Source organism: Tinamus guttatus, unplaced genomic scaffold (genome assembly GCF_059628265.1).
Source record: "Tinamus guttatus ecotype Peru unplaced genomic scaffold, ASM5962826v1 Tinamus_guttatus_pri_ptg000716l, whole genome shotgun sequence".
Lineage (NCBI taxonomy): Eukaryota > Metazoa > Chordata > Aves > Tinamiformes > Tinamidae > Tinamus > Tinamus guttatus.
The window spans coordinates 2133751-2153236 of NW_028289250.1; the positions used below are offsets into that span (position 1 = coordinate 2133751).

Here is a 19486-nt window from a genome sequence, read left to right on the forward strand (position 1 = left end):
GAAACAAGACACCCCTAAAAGATAACTTATCACCTTCCAAGATCTTTAGCAAGAATTGCCTTCCAGAAGTTCCTACATGGAACTCCTAAGAGCTGTTCTGTACCATACACCCCGCTTTTACATGGCCAGGACTCAGTGAGGTGACCCCATATCTCATGTGAGCTGCAGTTCCTGCTCTGATTGACTCTGCTCTTACTGAACCAGCAAAAGCAATGGCAGCCTTTTTTAAAAACTTCCCTGCTGTGGCCCAATGTTGAATTATGGCTACATGAAAATATATTCAAATGTATTTTAAAAGCTTACTACAGCACCTAAAGTCTAAAATTGCATTTCATGTCCACCCTCTGAACCATTCCAGCTGGCACCACTTTACAAAGTGTAGGCAATAGGGAATACAGTGTCAGTGTCTTCACGCACTGCTGCGTGTTATCCTCAGCAGCAGGGATCCGAGATCTTGGGATCAAAGGATGGAGGCATAGAAAACAAGCACATGTATTGCAGCAGGAGGTTACAGTAAACAGAAACCTTCTCTGTCCACACAGAGAGGTTTTTATTAAGGACTGCTAAAATTAACGTTCCTTTTAACTTGTTTTTAAATACTTCGTTCCCTTGGCATCTTCTTCAAAAGCACAGTCACAAACCCAGGAGTGCACAGGAAGAGGAAAGTGATTTAAGTGTGTAACTCTCCCTTCCTCTTGCCCATCTTCCTCTGGGTGCGTTAGGTCTAGCCATAGAAAGCTATTTTTTAAGCAGATTTAATTTGCAGAGAATGTGAAACTCAAAACTGTTTGCAAGTTTTATCAGTGTACGCATATCCCAAACGCTTGCACGAGGGTCTCATTTAAATATCTTGATAAAAAATCTTGATAAATATCTTGATAAAAAAATAACAAGACAGTAACGATGAAACCCCAAAAGAGAAGAAGGGAAGAAGCGGGTTCCAAACCGGATTCATCAATAAGGTCTGGAATCTTGAAACTCAAAGCAATCAAGAAAAACCTTACTCTTTGAAGAAAGAAAATACACATCAATTTTTCCCTCCATCATTTCTCACTCCTTTGCCTTCACTTACTTTCTTTCGGTGTCAGGTGTTGATGCAGCACTGCTGAGGCCAAGTGACTCCTGCAAGAAAAGACACAAAACGGTGAGTGTAAACAAAAGAGCAGCAGTTTATGCAGTTTGTTAAAAAACAAACAAAAATAGATGTTCAAAATCATAGTGCCTACCTCAATCTGGGATCGCAACTGTAGAGATGTGGGGCTGGCATCAGGTTTCTCCTAAAACGGAACAGATATCAAGTTAATGAAAAATTCAAACACTAGAAAAAATAAATTGGAAGGACAGAAGAGGAGGAAAAAAAAAAGAGTAATAGAACCTTGGACAACCTGAGAACTTTTCAAATGGGATACAGTAACCTCTCCAGCAGGAATTATCTCAGAGAAATTCTGAAATACTCCAGTAAAAATGAATGCCATTCTTATCACTGCAGAATATCACACACTAAGGCTAGCACATAGAAATACTTCAAAATACAATATAAAGTGAAATGAGTTATTTTCAGGAAAACATCAATGTTTAACAGATGTTTATGGAAGAGGGCAAGCAGTTGTTTCAGTATTTTGTAATTCTCTGTCTTATGTTTTCATTTGCAGTGTATTGTTAAGCCACTTGATGTCTCTGTGTCTTGCACAGGGTTCCGGACGGGATAAAGCCCCTGGTAACCACGGGGCAAAAAGCTAAAGCTCAAGATCCATTTCTGTCAACCAACTACAGGAGCTTAAATTCACCCGGCTAAAGCAGATCGCGACTCGTATGTGACATTCCCCAACTTACTTGCTACTGGCAGTTGCAACACAAAATTTACAATAAACTTTACTTGCAAATATTTTGTTACAACAATAATATTGGAGGATCAATTGCTAATATCAAACCTAAAGGCATAATTTAATAAAGAGCATAAACTGGACAATAATTAAGGATAAAATTAGTATTTTTCACTCGGTACTTTGTCTTCTAAGTTGCACAGAGCCAACTCGGTTTACTTCTAAATACAGGTAACTGCTTTCCACAGCACAGTGTTGCCCAATGGCTGTGAGCTGGGAACAAAGTGCAGGTGTTTGGGGTACCAGTTACTGCACTAAAGATGCACCCAGAAAAACATTCACAAGTTCTTGTTTCTGAAAAGAGCAAAATCAAAAAGTGTCTTCTGAAAACCTGGTGCGAGTGGAAGTTATCAGCATATTTTTTCTTTCACTAAAAAGTACAGCTGGAAGATTCATACTTAATTTCTACTTTTTCCATTGAAACACCGTATTCCTCTTGTTTAGTTTCATGAATTTTAAAACATCCTTGTATGCAAATACAATTAGCAACAAGAATTCTCCTTGTCCAGTATATGTTTTGTATTGTTTGATATAGTGCAGATTTAAAAAAAAAATACAAACAGGAGCAAAAAATACACTAGATCAGCACAAAATTTATTAGGTAATGTGTAAGTGGTATTTCCAAAAATTGGCTTTAAAGAAGATTACATAGGAAAACCTCACTATTAAATGGGTGTTCTCTAGGCTGAAAACAGTGTAGTGGTAGCAGTGAAAGATTTCAGCAAACCCTGCTTTGAGACAGAAATTCACAGAATCCCAGAATGGTTGAGGTTGGAAGGGACCTCTAGAGACCATCTAGTCCAACCCCCCTGCACAAGCAGGGACACCTAGAGCACGTGGCACAGGGTGGCATCCAGGTGGGTTTGGAAGGTCTCCAGTGAAGGAGACTCCACAGCCTCTCTGGGCAGCCTGTTCCAGGGCTCTGTCATCCTCACAGGAAAGAAGTTCTTCCTCATATGGAAGACGAAATGTCTAAAATGAAATGACCTACTTCTGGGACTGGTCACCTAGACTCTCTTTTCAGTCACTGGAGAGAGGCAGGAATCTTCCTAGAGAATTCACCCAACTGGTTTTCAGTGCTTAGAGTTAAGCAAGATGTGTCCCATTCATGGCATCCAACTTGACACTGTATGCCAACCACTGAAAAGGCACCTGTTATTAACCCTGAGTCTGGCTGAAGTCAGTGGGAAAATTCTGATTAGAATGAAGGAACAAATTATAGTTATTTGTCAGACTGAAACTACATCTTATTACTTCATCTGCATGTGAAACAACAGGGGAAGCCAGTTCAACCCCTAGAGAAGCTGCTGTGAAGCCAATACTGTAACCAGAAGAGCTATCAGAGCTGAGTAAGCAGCCACGCACTCCCCCAAGAAGGAAATAGGACGTGGATTTATTTGCGAGTACTGCGGAGGTCTTTTTTGTTCATGCATTCCTCAGCCCACATGTAAATCTCTCTTATCTCCATGAAATTGTACTTCCTATGCCCTTTGTTTACAGAAAGGCTGACAAAACATTCTCAAGATTTAATACAAAAGGAAAATTAGATACAATTTTCTGAAAATGCAGGCTTTTTACACTAAACAGGAAATTAGCACCAACTGCCATGAAGCGGTAATGGATTAAGGCTCCCAGAAAATCTGCAAAATCTAGAGCAGAGAGGAGTCTATGCCGCTATCGCAGAGCCCACTGAGCCAGCAGCAGCAGCCAGGGGTGTGCAGGACGGCTCAGTGCCACACACTTGTTATGGCAGAGTCACAGACGCCATGGGGTCGCAGCCCTACACAAGGATTTTGCCCAGTCGTGGTCAGCAGGGTATCTGGTTTTATAGCATGAAAAGGGAACTGAGGACCTTCAGCTGGAGTCTGCACGCAAAGGGAACCACATTCATTTACAGTCAGCACTGCCAGGATCCTTCCTATAGCCAAGGAGAAGCTGGACTGAGCCCAGGGAAATTCCACGGATGTCTGCAGATCCGCAAGGGGAAACCAGCTATTTGGAAACAGGCGCAGTAGCGGATCCTTTTAGTTGTCACTCCCTGCTTTCATTTTCACATAGCTGAAATACATGATTCTCCCTCCTCTTCTCCATTAGCTTTGTGAACACAGCCATCACATCTTCAAGCTTCACACAGCCAGTCAGGAGAACCCACTGAGGTCCCCAACATGTATTTAGACTGCAACTTCTCAGCAATAAATATTCCACTTTTCGATGACTTATTTGTTGCCTCCAAAAGATTCCAAAACTTTCTAGTTTTTGCAAAGTATCATTTACAAGATTTGTGGCTGCCCAATACTTTATGTAACTCTTGTGCTCGAGTTGCTTGTAAAGCTGTAGACTGAAAGTGCAGTTAAGCAGATTACCACTTTCAGTCTAAAACTATTCAGAGGAATAAACAACTGCACCCTGTGTAGCCAAATCCTGAAGAAAGTTGAGTGTATTTGCTTTCTTTTGTCTCATTTGCTGTGAAGCCCACTCTTGCAACAGGAACAGTTTTATGGGCTCAGGATGAGAGTGGAGGAGAGCAACAAGCACAACTCTCCTCTCCCTGCCTCTAAAGCAGTAATTGCAGTACTGCAGTGCTAAGCACCTGGTAATCTTGTATCCCTGTACATACCTATCTGTCTTTCCAAAAGGATCACATTTTTGCTATTTAGACAAGAAACTAGGTGTTAGAGAAAGGCTGCTCTCTGCTGAACTTCTGGCATGGATCTATATACCACAGATGACAGAGCTTTTTTTCTGCCTATTCTATTTACCTAAGTTAGAGACCTCACAGAAGAATCCACAGGTAGTGCTGACTTAAATCCAGCAGGCTCAGGACCTTTTCTTTTACCAGGGGATAATTCTGGAAACTCGAGAAAAGCTTACATGACTGGCATGCTCTCAAGCATACCATAACATCTTTTCAAAAAATATTTGCGAAGATTAGTCTTTGAAAGAAAGCACATCTCCCCACCTCTCTGAGCCTAATCTTACAAAAATAAATACAGGAGAGCCTGGGCTTACAGAGGCATCCCCTGCAGCAGGAGCCTCCCCTAGCCAGCATATCCAAGACTACAGAAACGGGCAATGGGGCAGGAGGTGTTTGCTGCCCTAGATGGGCGCGCACTCCGTGCGTCCCTCCGGCTTGTCCGACGTGTTGCAGACACTCATGCCGTTTGCACACTACGCGCTGCTGGTGAAATCCAGGCATCTGAGGAAGGGCCCAAGCGACTGCGTTTTCCAGAGAGCGCCCGACTCGCGTCGCAGGCTCTGTGAGCCATGTGAATAAAGTCAGTGTTCCCAAAAGCGTCTCACTCATTTGCATGATTTCTGGATTTAAGGGGCCCTGCCTCAAAGAGTCACTGTCCTGTGCAGCCACGACCAATGAATGCTACGCGTCTGAGGTACTGTTTAGATCTCAGCAACCAAGATCCAAAGAACTCACATAAAGAGAGATATTCATAAATTACATCCAATCCCAATAAAGAGAGAGGTCAGATAGTGGTGTAACATCAGCTTACCCGGTTCCAAACTTCTGAGGTCCAGGGCTAGTGCAGCACTGAATGGCACACAGCGATTCTATATTCATCATCGCACAGTGATTTCTTGGCCAAAGGGAGCTGGTAAAATAAGTGACTCTAATATCAAGCAGAGTGAAGACATAGAATTTAAACTGGTAATTTCTCTGTCAGCTTGTTGATTGAAAATTATCTTAACTTGGAGATGTATTTTATTCTCCTAGCTTTAAAGCCTTATTCTTACTCCTACTTCGTCCCTGTCTTCTCCTTCAGGCGAAGGGGTGCTGGGATAAGGACGTCACTCCCAGCTGCGGTTCTCATCCCCGAGCTGCAGGACGGGAGGGCAGCCGGGCAGTGCAGCTCCCGGCAGCCCAGGACCACCCGACCTTTCCGCAACTCAGGTGAGGCCGAAAGCAGTTCCTGGGTTAAACTGACTCGTCTCCCCTGAAGAAGGGTCAGTGCAGTGCTTTTACAAAATCTCTTTGTAAAATTTGTAAACGTAACAACCAAGATACGTGGCCTGTGCCTCCAGCTTTAAGTTGCTCGCCTGAGGGCTCAAGAAAGAAGCTTCCCTCACAGGCAGCTTTTCTGTTTGCTTAGTATGCTGTTGACAGTGTAATTTATTCAATCATTTAAACATAGTTTCTTTCAAATAATTTCAGGTTACTAATGTGCCTTTTGTTTTGTATACTATCATTTCTGCAAAAATCTTGAGAGTGGTCTTACGCCCATTCATGTATGAATGTATGAACTAAGCCTGAAAGACGCCTCAGGGAAGGAAGCACAAAACACAGATTACATGGGGAAGAAGCTAGTAACACATCTCCAGACTGCAGTGGCGGGTTTGAATTCATGAGGGACTTTTCCTTCTACGATAACATCGGTTTGGCTGTTCTATACAGAACATAACAGGCAGAAAAATCTCCCCCTATCTCAAGATGTGACTGTTCTAATACAGTAGTATATAAGGACAGCTGAGAAAAGCCTCCAGAAGGAAACATGGGATCCCATAGCAGGACTCATTTGTTTTTACAAGGGGCATCTTACACCCAAGTTACCTGAACATTCCAGCTGTTCAGGTTCAGCTCTGCCTGACACCATAACTTAGGACATTTAGCAGATTTTTTTTTTCATTGAACAAATCCCTCATGATTATGAAAAATGCATGTATCTCTTGACAGTGTCTACCACAGGAGCTGTATCCATTTGAATTTTAAATTTAATACACATGTGTAAGACAGGATTTATCTCCCTGGGCAGACAGAAACTGCGCAAAGTGAAGCCTAGATGGTTCCTGAGAAAACGCAGTGGGAAACCGTGGGGAAAGGAGATGGCTAAAGTACTCCTAAATTTATAAACAAATTCACGAGCCCATTTCAGCACGTATAAATACGGCAGCTAGAATGGAAAAATTCTGCAAGAAAACTGTGGCAGTCCTTTGCCCTTCTCGTTGTGAACAGGCTCAGCATGCCCAGCCCAGCTCCTGGAGCGGCTCACGCGGAGGACGGCTGGAGCGCCTCAGATGGCTGCCAAGGCCGTTACGCTGCCCGGAGCGCGGGCGCGGGGCGCCGTGCGGCTGGAGAGGCCTGCGACAGTCTCCAATCGTTCAGATTAGCGCAGGCCCCACTTGCAGTTTCAGGCTGTGACCCTGGCCCCAACTTTTGGCCATTTTGGTGGAGGAGCGGAGCCCCCGGGCCTGTTGCTCTCCACATGCTCCCCGCAGGCCTGGCACGGCCTGAACGATACCTCTGCACCAGCAAACTCCAGACCACAAAAACAAGTATGGGGTGGGAATGGTTAAGAACTGAGATTTCAAGTAACTACTTTCCACACATGAAACAACAGTCCAAGCACTCTCTCACTGCCCCATATATTAACATAGACACGAGGAAATGCTTTGCGTAGCCACTGCTGAAATGTGGCTTCCGAAAGGGCAGGCTGTCACAATACCTTGGTGCCTGCTTTCAGTATGAGGTAAAGAAAAAAATCATGTTTCTCTTGGCTGGACCTAAATGGTGGAATCTATCAAAGGTAACACATCACACAGAGAAGTGTTTGCCATTCTCCTCTCTATCACCTCTTCTTCTCAGGAAGGACTTGCAAAGGAATTGGAAAGAGCCGTGATGTTTCAGAAGGAAGAAGCAAATTAGAGCAGCAGTTTTCTGGTGTAAATGCACAGAGGGCTCAAGGGGTGAAGCAGGCGAGGGCAGCAGGAGAGAAAGAGACACTGGATCCTACACAAGGCGAGGGGCCGTTCTTGGGCATGGATCGGATGTCAAGGCTGAGGAGGAGTTTGCACTTTCCCCTGAGAAAAGCATTTGATGTCTGGGAAAATCATGCAATGCAAGTGAGAAATAAACAAATAAAAAGGAAAAAAGTCAGAGACCTCCTAACTTTATTGTTATAGAGTTTTGTTTTAGTTTAAGAGTGATTTCAAAGTGAAACATTAACAGTACCACATGTAAGAGGACCACAAGCAGCTTTTTTAAAGCCAGGGTGGAATATTCTGAACTTCTCCCTGGAAATAAACAGTTGGATCCATTTTTATTTGCTCCTCCAATTCAGAATACCAATTCATTGGGTTATGTTCTCAACTTCTTTCACTGAAACACTTTGCAAAACTTACTAATTTTGCGTTTTCATATACACAAAACTGTACTGCATTTGTATTAAGCATATTCACCTCTTTCGCACTTTCCCTTCTGAATTTTCAAGAAAAGCAAAAAACATTTTTTTTCCCCAACACAGCCAAGGGAAGAAAAATAGAATCCCGGGCTACAACCAATGCCTCAAGGAAGCCTCTACAGCTGTGCTATAAATCCTTTCAAATAGACCTACCGCAAAAACACTGGCTAACGTAGATCCACTGTAAGCTGTATTTGTATTGATAATATATTTGCCAACATCCATACCTCAGGCACATGAAATTTCAGATCTGTACTGCAAACAAATGTAAGTGTGCAAACTGAATCAATGAATACATTGAAAACTCTTGAGAAACTGCTTGTTACTGTAAAACTAATGCATTTTTACATGCACACTGACTTTGGCTTTATCATTTGCTAACATTTCACAGATCCACCTTGATTTTACTTCATGTTCTGACAGAAAGTAAGTTACCAATGAATTATGCAGAAGATCTGTAGCAGAATGGATAACCACAGTTAATTCCTTTAAGTCTTGAGTTAATACAGCCTTAAAAAACTTGATGAAATTCATGAGTAGTTAAATGAGCAGGAAGGGTTATTCCTTAATCCTTAAAAGCAAAACAAACAAAACAAAAAATCTACACAGCTTTTTTTATTCTACTACCATAGATGCATGGTGCACCGATAATCAAGTCTCTTTTTCTTTAAGAAAAAAATGTATATTACGCTATTTTCTTTCTGGAAGAGCAGCGAGTCCTTTGATTTTGGACAAAAGGAGATCCGTAAAGGATTACACATTATTATGGAAAACAACGAAAAAAATTTAGCTAAAAAAAATACTTCTCCAACTTTTTAGCACTTACTCTAATTCACATCCAGCTGATAATCTGCAATCTTCCATCAGAAACTTCCATCACTGCGGTCACTCCAATTTGCAGACTGCCTATCGCAATAAAACGAGACAGTTTTGTCTGCCTCACTTACACGAGGCACCCCACATTACAGAGACTCAAAAATGCTCCAGCATTTGGAAGCAATCCAAATCCTTCCGACTGTTGGATCCTTTATCGTTGATGGGCAAAGCCAAAATTCAGAGCTCTGTGGGGTTGTGGGTGGAAGAAAAGCATCGATTCATGAGAAATCTGGCGCCAAACTTAATTGTACGACTGCATCTTGGGCTGCATGTTGCCCCCGCGCAGAGGAGCGGCCTCGTCGCGCTGCTACCAGGCCACGATCTTCAGGGCTGAGGACCTGTCCTTGGCCTCATCTGCCTCCAGAAACAGCTGTGCCCACAGTGCCCGATTTTCCATTTAAAAAATAACCTGTATGCATAGATGCACGTACAGGTGTTTTCTTTTTAAATGGGAAATTGTGCCTTTCAGAACGTGACTGCATAAACATTAATTCAGTAAACTCTGCTGGACTTGAAACTTTTCCTTATCCGGGACAGAATTTCTGAAGGCTAGCTTTGAATCCACTGCTCAAGAAATGGATTCCTCTTTCCAAATTTTTAGAGCAGTGAAAGAGTTCAGTAGAAAAGGGGTTGCAGAATTCTGTAGTTGAGATTTAAGCAAAGCAAGGACCTGAACCAAATAACCCCCGTCTTTGGCAAGTACTCTAACTATGAGGCTGTGCTCACAAGCACATTGACCATCCTTCTGTCCTCCATGACAAGATGCAAACAAACAGCCTCATTACTATTTTCACGCAGAAAAAAATATTATTTCAAAGCTTTAAACATTTGTACAAAATGGGATTCTTGCTTTCCAGATCACAGTTTCACCGCAACTTTCTTCTCTTCCAGAGTTTAAAACTTTGGCTAAAAAGAGCAGAAATCCTGAACTCAGGCTTTTGTAGGTGGAAAGCCTTGCAGCTCCAGTTTTGAAGCTATTCATTCAGTGTTTTAGACTTAACTGGCATTTTCTGCCGATCTGCACTCTCAGTTGGATGTTTTTAATGCAGTTGAGTTCTCCCTTATTGATTCTTGTGTTCCATATTCCACGGGAAGACCCCAGCCAGAAGGCTATAATAATATGAGCTATGCATATCTATGCATATGAACTGGGTCTGACCACATTTCAGAGGCTCTGACCGTGATAACCACAGGAATACAAATGAGAAGTGGTTTTGAAAAATTTACTATCAGACAAGCAAATTTGTATCAGCATATGGGGAAGTGACTTAAAAACAAAAATTCTACTCTGTGCTAACATTTTTGATTGCATTACGCTCATTTTGAGGAAGCCGTTGTTTCAAGTTCCCTTCTACACAGACAGACAACACAGGAAAAACTCATTACACTGGAAAACATCTTTTTGATTTAGTTATTTCATTCTTTTAAAAATTTGATCTTTTCTCAACCACTTAAAAGCAAAAGCAGTGTTTAATTTTAAAACAGACTGATTTTGTTTACTATGTAGGCTTGTGCAGTTGAACATCTGAAAATTAAAAAATTACAAATTCATCCCCTAGAGCCAGGCACTGACGTGCTCGCTCTCAGCCTGCCTAAATGCACTCCAGGAATGTGAGGGGGTGAGGGAAGAGAGAGGAAGGCTGAGAGTTGGATGCTAACTTCAAAGTCTCTGGGAAAATAATGGAGAAATTAATTTATTGAGCGAGAGAACTGCAAACAAATTAACCATATTAATGCAAAAAAGGATTAGCCCACAAATGGTTAGTCTGTATTTATACACCCTCCCTGCTATAAAAATTGCCTTTGATAAAGAGGCTGTTTAAATTAGTCATTCTCTCTTTACCTTTGAACTTGAAGCCTGTATTTAATGGATGCTTAGGGCCAGACCCTGACTTATTTAAGCCATCATCACTGGCCATCACATGATTACGAAACTGAATTTCAGATCAACTCCGGTGCACTGCAGCAGACTTTTAGGGCACCAGATATCATGCAAGGTTGTTCCACCAGAGGGAAAAATCACAATTAAAGGCCATTGTGTTATTTGGCACCATTTTGTGCATTTCCAAAGAAGACGCGCGCAGTCCTGGCTCTCCTCTTGCAGCGAAAACACAGGCTCCTGCTGAGCGCCTGCTGGAGCGGCGGCCGTCCCTGCGACACAAACACAGGGCCGGGGGGTGCTCCGTCACTTCAATAAGCTTTTCTTTGATAATATTAAGTAATTACTGACTTCTGTGATAGAAGTCGGTATCTAAGAGCCACAGGACCGCTCCTGACTTGCTGTTCACACTCAAACGCAAGAAGGCTGTGGCCAGAAACTCGTGCTCTTCGGTGCAGCAGCTGGGAGGCAGTGGCACAACGGTGGCACCCGACAGCTCCAATACCCATAGAGACAACTGCTGGTGAGGGGTTAAACGAAAGGCTTCAGGCCGCACCCGGGGGCCCTCTCCAGAGGTGTCAGCTCTTCCTCAGGCTTTTAAAGGGCCCCGGGGCAGTCGGCAACGCAGAGGGAGACCCAGGGCGTACACGTAGCGCATAAACCTCCTTCCAAGAAAACCTATAGCTACAGACAAGCTCCGTGCTCACTCTTTACTCGCCCTATCTGCTCACTGGCATATTTTACACTTAAGGGACGAATTACTGAGTTTGAGCCATAGTAAATGAAATCACAGCATTATAAATGCTGCCATATATTATTTTTAATTTCTGTACTTTCTCTGCCAAGTGCACATAGAGTGAAATGGACCCTTCAGCAAACAGTAAGTATTGCTGTTTGGAGGCACATTTAAAACTACCCCTTTGCTCATAGCGCTAAGCAAGAGTGTGTTGAGCACACACAGTGTGATGCCTGCAGGGTGCTGGGGGACTTGTGGCAATGGGGAACTGAGCAGAGGGTATCAACGCAGTTCAGAGAGCAGTCAGCAGCCACAAGAGGGAAATAGGTTACAAGGATGTTCCTCATAGATGAAGTGAATTGGGTGAATTAAGTGAGAAGGCCTTTTGCTCAAAATCCATAGGCTTAGATTTCTCAAGGTATGGGGAAGCATTGAGGCAAACACTTCACTCTGCATACTGACAAAACACACAGGATTAAGAACTATCAGAAAAACAATTTACAAAACCAGCCACTTGCAAAAAGAAGAGAAAGAAAAGGCCAGTAGCAAAGGTGCAGAAGAAACATAAAAGACATAAATGTCAAGTAAATCAGACAGCAAGTCCCGAGAGCACAGTCTGTGTCTTACTGACGCTGCAACCTTGCTACCAGTGATAACGGCTCTCAATTACAACCCGAAACAAACGCCATCCAGAAGCTTTAGCCTGGGAAAAGTCTGCCAATGTCGCATCACTTCAGTGAATAATTTGCTGCCGCGCACTTTGGGTGCTGCCATGGGAAGGAGCCACACTGCAGAGTGCCTCAGTGCAGCAAGTAAAGGGCTTCGCGAGGGGAGGACGCGGGTTGTGTCCTGTCTCCTCTCCCCGCCAGCAGATAGAGGTTACGCGCGCGAAACGCTGGAAACAAATGACCAAACACCTCAACTTTGTGAACGCCTTTGTGCAAGGGTTGTGACTCAGCGTGGCAGCAGGCCCTCCAAATAAATTCACTTACTGTGGTAAGGAAAATCTGAGCAAAGTCACATCTGAGCCGTACAAACATGTGCGCGAGTTTCCAAACGCCTGGTTCGCTCGCGACTAAGGCCTGCTTGTTTGGGCAGGTGCTGCGCGCGCTGGGCACATCCCCAGCACAAATTCCTCAGCTCAGCTGCCTGCACAAGGAAGAGCCGTCCCGGCCTCTTGGAAACAAGTCTCTTCTCATCACAACGGCAAGGAGGTGCCTTGAACGAAAAAGTGACATTTTTTTTTCGGCTCCAACTCACCTCAACACCACAGTCTTTTCCAGGCCATGGCCCAAACAGGTTTTTGTTACCACAGCTCATGGCTTTTCTTCAGTGCGGAGAGCATTTCTCTATGGGATTTTGTTTGTTTATTTGTTTCAGCTCAAGTTCTCACACAGAGCTGCTGCTCGACCGTACTTTTTGTTTCTTATTCAAGGTTATGTGCACTCTGTGAAAAAACGTGCAACTTAATCTGGACTACACCCATGGATACAAAACGGATTCTCTATTACACTGGTTTTCGTGAAAAACAAGTCCTTAAGAAGGCTGAGAAAGCTCTGCAAACACGGCAGATGCACCACGGCCACTCTGATACAGTCGTTTTGAACTATGCCACCTCTCCCCACAAATTTAATCAAGACAGTCCCCTCTAAAACCACAAGCTGGTAGCACAATTCACTGCTAGTCACTCTCAGTCAGGACAAAAGGTTTATTTTAAATTGGGCAATGCAGGGTGTTCTCTATTTCCATGAATACTGAAATAAAAATAGCACATTATTTTATGTACCTGAAAGTGCAAAAGAGTCTTCCATATGGCATGCAGTGCTTTCACACCTAATGGTAGATCTTGCTCTATGATTTACATCAAGTATACTGCGAAGTGCATCAGCTGCTATTCACTTTTATAAAGAAACTATGCTTTTATGAACTCCCATGGACTTTTAAACCAGCAAGAGCCACACACTGCAGCTGACCAGCACTACGCATCTTCCATATCTTTCTAGTCTGCTAGTCATTGAGCTTAACCCATAATCTTTCTAATATATATTTATTTTGCATATCATCTTTCAACTCGAGGGGTGAGAAGGCAGTATTTAAACATGCACCCATCGTCAGTGCTCAAACGCTTAAACTTTGGTATGTTTTGGCAAGCTTTCCTGGACACAGTCCTGATCCCACATGGAGAGTATAAGTAGTAAGAGTACAAATTAGCAAGTAATATAGGATACCAGCATTTCTTGTAGACCCAAACTGCAGTTCTCATAGGAATCGAAGCTTTCATGTTTCACAATTTACCAGCTACAGTTTGTACACAACTAACCAAGTCATAGAAGACAGACAGACTTTTCTAAACCCTGGAAAGAGATTAAATCAATCACTGCCGAAATATATCTAGAGCCTGCTGCTCTTTGCAAGTTCATAAGATCACATCAGCAAAGATGACAGGACGGTGGAAACTGCTCAGTGCTCAGAGGCAGGGGGGCTGTGGCAATAACAGAAGGATCACTTGAAGCCAGTTGCATTGGTCACCATTCCTCATAAATACGCGGAAACTCTCACACTGATGCAGGCTTCTCACATGTTAAAATTTGGGGAGAGAGTCCTAGGCTTGCTAAATTGCAGAGGCTGATGCAACTGAATTTGTTAGAGGTCAGAGACCTACACATACCCTGCATTTCTGAAAAACAGGCCTCAAATCCTGATGAAAATGAAGTGTCAAAACCAGATTCATGTCTAATTGGAAGCAATACTAGTCAACAGAGAGCAGATAAACAAACTCAAAATCAATCCAGTTACTATTTTTGCTGATACCTTTTCACCCTATTCAGAGTAAATGATGGCAGTAAACTAGATCAATCAGTTATACCTGTGCTTGTAATTGATTTCATTTCATTCTTGTCTTTCCCTGCCCTTGACAAATGCCAAATTCTAGCTCGCTGTAAAAATGCAGGGGGATGTATATGCAGAAACAGAGGCCTATTCTTCAATCACATGTTGTTTGCTAGGACTTCAAATCTCTGAAATTTAAGCTTAAATAAGCTGAGAATTTTCATCTGACATGATCTTTATGTTAGCACTTTTTAAACAATAGTCAAATTGCCTCTCGAATGTCAGCTTGAAGTAGCCTTAGTGATAAAAACCTAATAATTAAACTTATGTATTACAGTATTGTTTGCTCACTCCTTTAAACCCTTCAGACATTGTTAATTAGGAAAAACACCTTCAACAGCACAATGCTGCATGTTTTGGAACATGGCAAATGGCTTCCCATAATTCTTTTGCAGCTTCTCCCCTTGGCAAGGTCTTAGAGGGTCTGTAAATGGTTCAAAATGCTGCTATGTTTGTTTAGGTGCCAAATTTGGGGTCACTCCTACTCCAGTCCTTCTGCGGCTTTGCAAGTATCTGTTATAAAAATGTTGTAACACAGCGTTGTCTTTCCCTGTCTGCTACTAAATGAATCTGTTTTCCTTGCACATCCTTGGCTTCTCCAACACTGGCAAACCTGGTCTTTTATATCATCCCTTTCTACCAATTCAAGTGCCAGCATCAGAGTGCCAAATGTCATTTGGCAGCTTACTGAAAAAAGAAAAACATTAGCTGCTCAAAATGAAAAATATGAACAATTTGTTTACGTCACTACCTTTTTGCTTGGTAGCTACAAATGTGCCTGCAATCATTAATTTCGACAAGCTTGGAAATAATGAAACATTCTTGGTAGCAGTCCTTTTAAAATGAGTTGCAGAAACAGCACAAGTTTTAGCCATGTGCATGCAAAGCTCATGTCTCTCATGCTCCGTTTCCAGTTGTATGAGGACCCCTAAATTTTGGGGTGCCCATCACACAGGGAACTTACAACAAGAAAAGGCGAAATAAGAGTTTTCAGAGATGTAAGAGCCGCCTCCAGCATTTTCTTCTGCATACTATGCACTTTTTGACTTCCTCAATGTAATACTTGGTTTTCAGTGCTCTACTTAGTGCACATGACTCTAGTCTCAGCATGACCTGCTCCCAAGGGATCTTTCCACAGCTCTATACTGAGAGAAGTTATTTACGTGCAGGCCACGAAACACACCAAGTGCTGCTATTCCCAAGAAAAAAAACGGCAAAATAAACCCAAGCCTGCTCAACCTTGAAGACGTGTATCCCGCCAGGAGAGCTGGAAGGTTCACGTCTGTCATGCACCTTTGGACTCTTCTGTTTGCCCCGCTGAAGAGCAAAGCAGCAGTTCTGGAGGCAAAATTGGAGGAAACACAGTATGGTGCTGAGAAAAGAGCACAAAGGCACAGCAGAGTGTTCCAGCAAATGGTGCTCCTTGGGGGGAACAGCTTGAGATAAAACCAGCAGCGCGGCCGTGGGTTACGTGCAATATTGCTCAGACAGCTTTGGTCTTCAGAGGACAACGGGCCTCATTCACCTCCTGTCCTCTCTAACACTAGCGCAGCGAGGAGTGCAGAGGAAGTGGCAGTATGGCCAAGTTCATCCAGTGAAACCCACAAAAAGGTCATCTGTGGTCATCTACATTATCGTCAGGCGCCCTGGGGGCTGACACTGCAAACAAGCCTGTCTTGGGCTTAGAAGCCCAACTTGGGATGACTCCTGAGATCACATTTAAAAAACAGCAGGTAACTACTACCGCTCTCCGCTGTGTCAGACTGCACAAAACCACTCAAAGTATCCTGCAATGCCCAAAGACAAAATGAAAAATCATTTCATGAAAATCAAGACATGAAGTATTTCCTGAACAAAATACAGGAGGATGAAAACTGAAGTGTTCCCTCTCTCACCTTCTGAGAGAAAGCATTCCCATAGGAATAGGAGAGCAAGCTAAAAATTTCTGAGTTCCTCTTCCAGTTCTGCTTCTGACTTTCTATATTATCTCAAGTCAATTTCTTGAAACCTTTGCATCTCAGTACATATCTTTCGATGCAAGAGTTCTTAGCTACTGCACTTGCTGGCTTTGCCAAAATTCATGATGCACTCTGAAACCCTCTTACAGGACACACACAGGAATAAAGAATTGGCATTGCAGCATGCAATTCTTTCCCAATTCTTCCTCTTCTTCCCCGATTCCTCCCTTTTTGCAGCTGATGGCCAGTAAAGCATACAGTTTTAACTGGGCCACAGCACTCAACTGAAAGGCAGTGCAAAGGCTGCTTCAACCACCAAAAAGCACCTTGAAAAGCACGAGCAAGAGGATTCTCTCACAGATCAGCCACAAAACACCCTGGAGCCATCTCCCCATCAGTCCCAGCAGAAAAATCTCTCTCCACATTCTGACAGGGACACGTAAGCGTGTCTGTGCATGTGTCTGTTGATTTATTAGACTAGATTTTAATTAATACTATATAGCTAAAGGCAGGGTTGCTATGTCTAAGGGTCCAAGAAAGCAGGAAGAGACAGCAAAGCCAGAAAGGAGTCAGTTTATATGCAGTCTCGGTGAAAGTCAAGTTGACAAAAAACATTGCAAACCGATAAGATTTTGCTGAATAGGTTAAATATTTTGCTGAATAGGTTAAATAGTTCATCCTACCTTATGCTCATTCATTTTAAGAGTCAATAAACATTTTGTAAAAATAAATACAGGGAAAAGAAAACCCAAGCAGTAAGTGCTTTTTTATGACAACCCAATTTCCTGAAAATTCATTCTTCTCAATTTGCCCAGCATTATTAAAAGCTCAGATGTCACGTTGAGATAACATCTGTTACTGTTATAATTTTGTTCTATGCAGCAATCTTGGCCATCATTCTGGACACAAACATCTGAGCAGCCCCAAAGACTTCATGGACTGTAACGTTGCTTACACCTAAAACTGTAAGTGACCTAAAGTTCATCTAATTACCAAATTTCAGTTCTCCGCCTCAAGCTTTTCCTGTGTGTTGAAAAGACACCTAGTATTTCTGCATTGAAAGCTGAATTTTAGCATTAGCTGAAAGAAGAATCTGTCAGCATTTAGCATTCTGCCCATAATTAAACCAGCGTATTTATGCTCTCTATAAATTCCCTACGTAGTCATAATGCTATTGTTTCTGTATGCCCCTATTCACAGTATTTGCAAATGTTTTCAAATTGCCACTACTGCCTTGCTGACTGTGCAGCATAAGGTCTCTCAACTGGCAATTCAAATGAGATGTAACCTCTGTCAGCCATAGAGCAGTGGGAAACAGGAACCATCCACAGAAAGCCCTCAACTCTTCCAGAAATCTCAGATTGCACAAGAATATTCCCATGTCTAGATGATTTAGAGGGACAGTGTTATGAAACCTTCTTTTTCTTCCTTTTTTTTTTTTCCTTTTTTTTCCCCTCTAATCTGACATCCCTTAAATAGTGGTCTTAACATTTGTTTTGACTTCTTCAGCTATTAATTTATTTTTATTTATTAATTTACGTTCCTTTGGTGACTGCTACCTTCTGTAGTTGGAGAACCTTTTTAAAACACATATAAAATGCAGGTTTTATTCTTTTATTATTCTTTCACAGCTCAGTTCCACTGGAAGAAAGGTTGGAGGGCAGTCACATTACAACCTGATTTGACCTCTCTGTTTTCTTCTTTATTGAAGGAAGCAACAAATAGGACCTCAGGAGTCAATATCAGGGTAATTTATTTCTAAATTTATGGAAAGTTCTACTACAAAAATCAATAAATAGCAACTAAAAATGGCATTATGAATAAAACAACTTCTGTAGGTTGGTAGCTCCATCTGAGAGGATGGCAAAGGTTTCTACATGGTAAGTATATACCACGTTAATCAATGTAATTTAATTTACTTTGAATACATTATTTAACATTTTACAAATGAGCTTAATGCTGAGAAAGTAAGTTCTGTCACAGCTCCTGGCAAGGTCATATTGCAAATAAAAAATGTTCCCTGCACTATTTGCTGTCACTCTAACCTACAGATGGACCCTGTCCTGCATATCCAGAGTGGAATATGTACTTCAAAGAAGTTTAAAAAATATTCACATCCATTAAGAAATCTAAGAGAGGACATAATGTGACTTGCCAGTCATCCCAGAATCTTCTTGCCGAAGCTACTGTGTGTGGGCACAAATGTGTAGATAGATGGAGAGCCCAACTGAGACAGATTTTGTATATATATATTTTTATATAGATTTTGATATATATATATATATATATATATATATATATACACATATGAATCAAGTTATCTACCTGTATCAAGCTTGTATATATATGTGTGTGTGTGTGTGTGTGCATGTGTGTATACACACATACATATATCTAGTTTGATCTCTTCTGTTAGCTGAAATAAGAAAGGTGCAAGGAGGCACTGTTGTCTACTTGTATTAACAATGGAGGACTGGGCTGGAAGGTACTGTCATTAGTCATTACCAGACAAAGGTTGTTTTAATATAAGGCTCCATTCTAAAAAAATAAACATGTCAATCCACCAATACTGCCAGGCAAATAACTGATGAAACAAAAAGCAGATTGCTCTCTGCCTAATATTTTGTATTAGGGTGCTATTCAGTAAGGAGCAGTGAAACACAATCACCTGACCACAGAGATGCAGGGTGGACAACATGAGGAGAGCTAGCAGGCAGACACAAAGGGATGGAGGAAATACTAAGAATCATAAGCTGAACATAACTCTAGCTCATGCATTTGTTTAAAAACAGCATCCATATTACAAATATATAAAAGATAGTGTGATAACTGCCTTTGTGCTCTGTTCAGCCCTGCTAAGACCCCCAGGCACAAGCCCGTGTTCAGCTTTTGTAACTGTGCACACACACACAAAAGAAAGAGGCAGCCAATTGATCAAAGCCCAGAAAGAAGTAATATTGATGAGTGGTCTAACAAAGTCTGGGGTTAGATGCTAATGCCCTTCACAAAACTTAAAAAAGTTGATTTAAAGAGGGAGTAAGTTAGTATTTTTAACATCCATTTAAGCCAGCAAAACT

The 19486-nt window shown here is 42.1% G+C and overlaps 1 protein-coding gene across 4 annotated transcripts in view; it reads right to left on the reverse strand.

Annotated features, from left to right (window-relative positions):
* LOC104568900 (SAM and SH3 domain-containing protein 1-like) overlaps nucleotides 1-19486 on the reverse strand; it is a 517909-nt gene that overhangs the window by 56841 nt on the left and 441582 nt on the right. For all 4 annotated transcript variants that reach the window (XM_088537031.1, XM_088537034.1, XM_088537030.1 and 1 more), the window contains exons 3-4: nucleotides 1227-1277; nucleotides 1073-1122 (exon numbers count right to left, since the gene is read on the reverse strand). In XM_088537031.1, the coding sequence (XP_088393157.1) occupies nucleotides 1073-1122; nucleotides 1227-1277 (101 nt within the window). The remainder of the gene's footprint in view (nucleotides 1-1072; nucleotides 1123-1226; nucleotides 1278-19486) is intronic.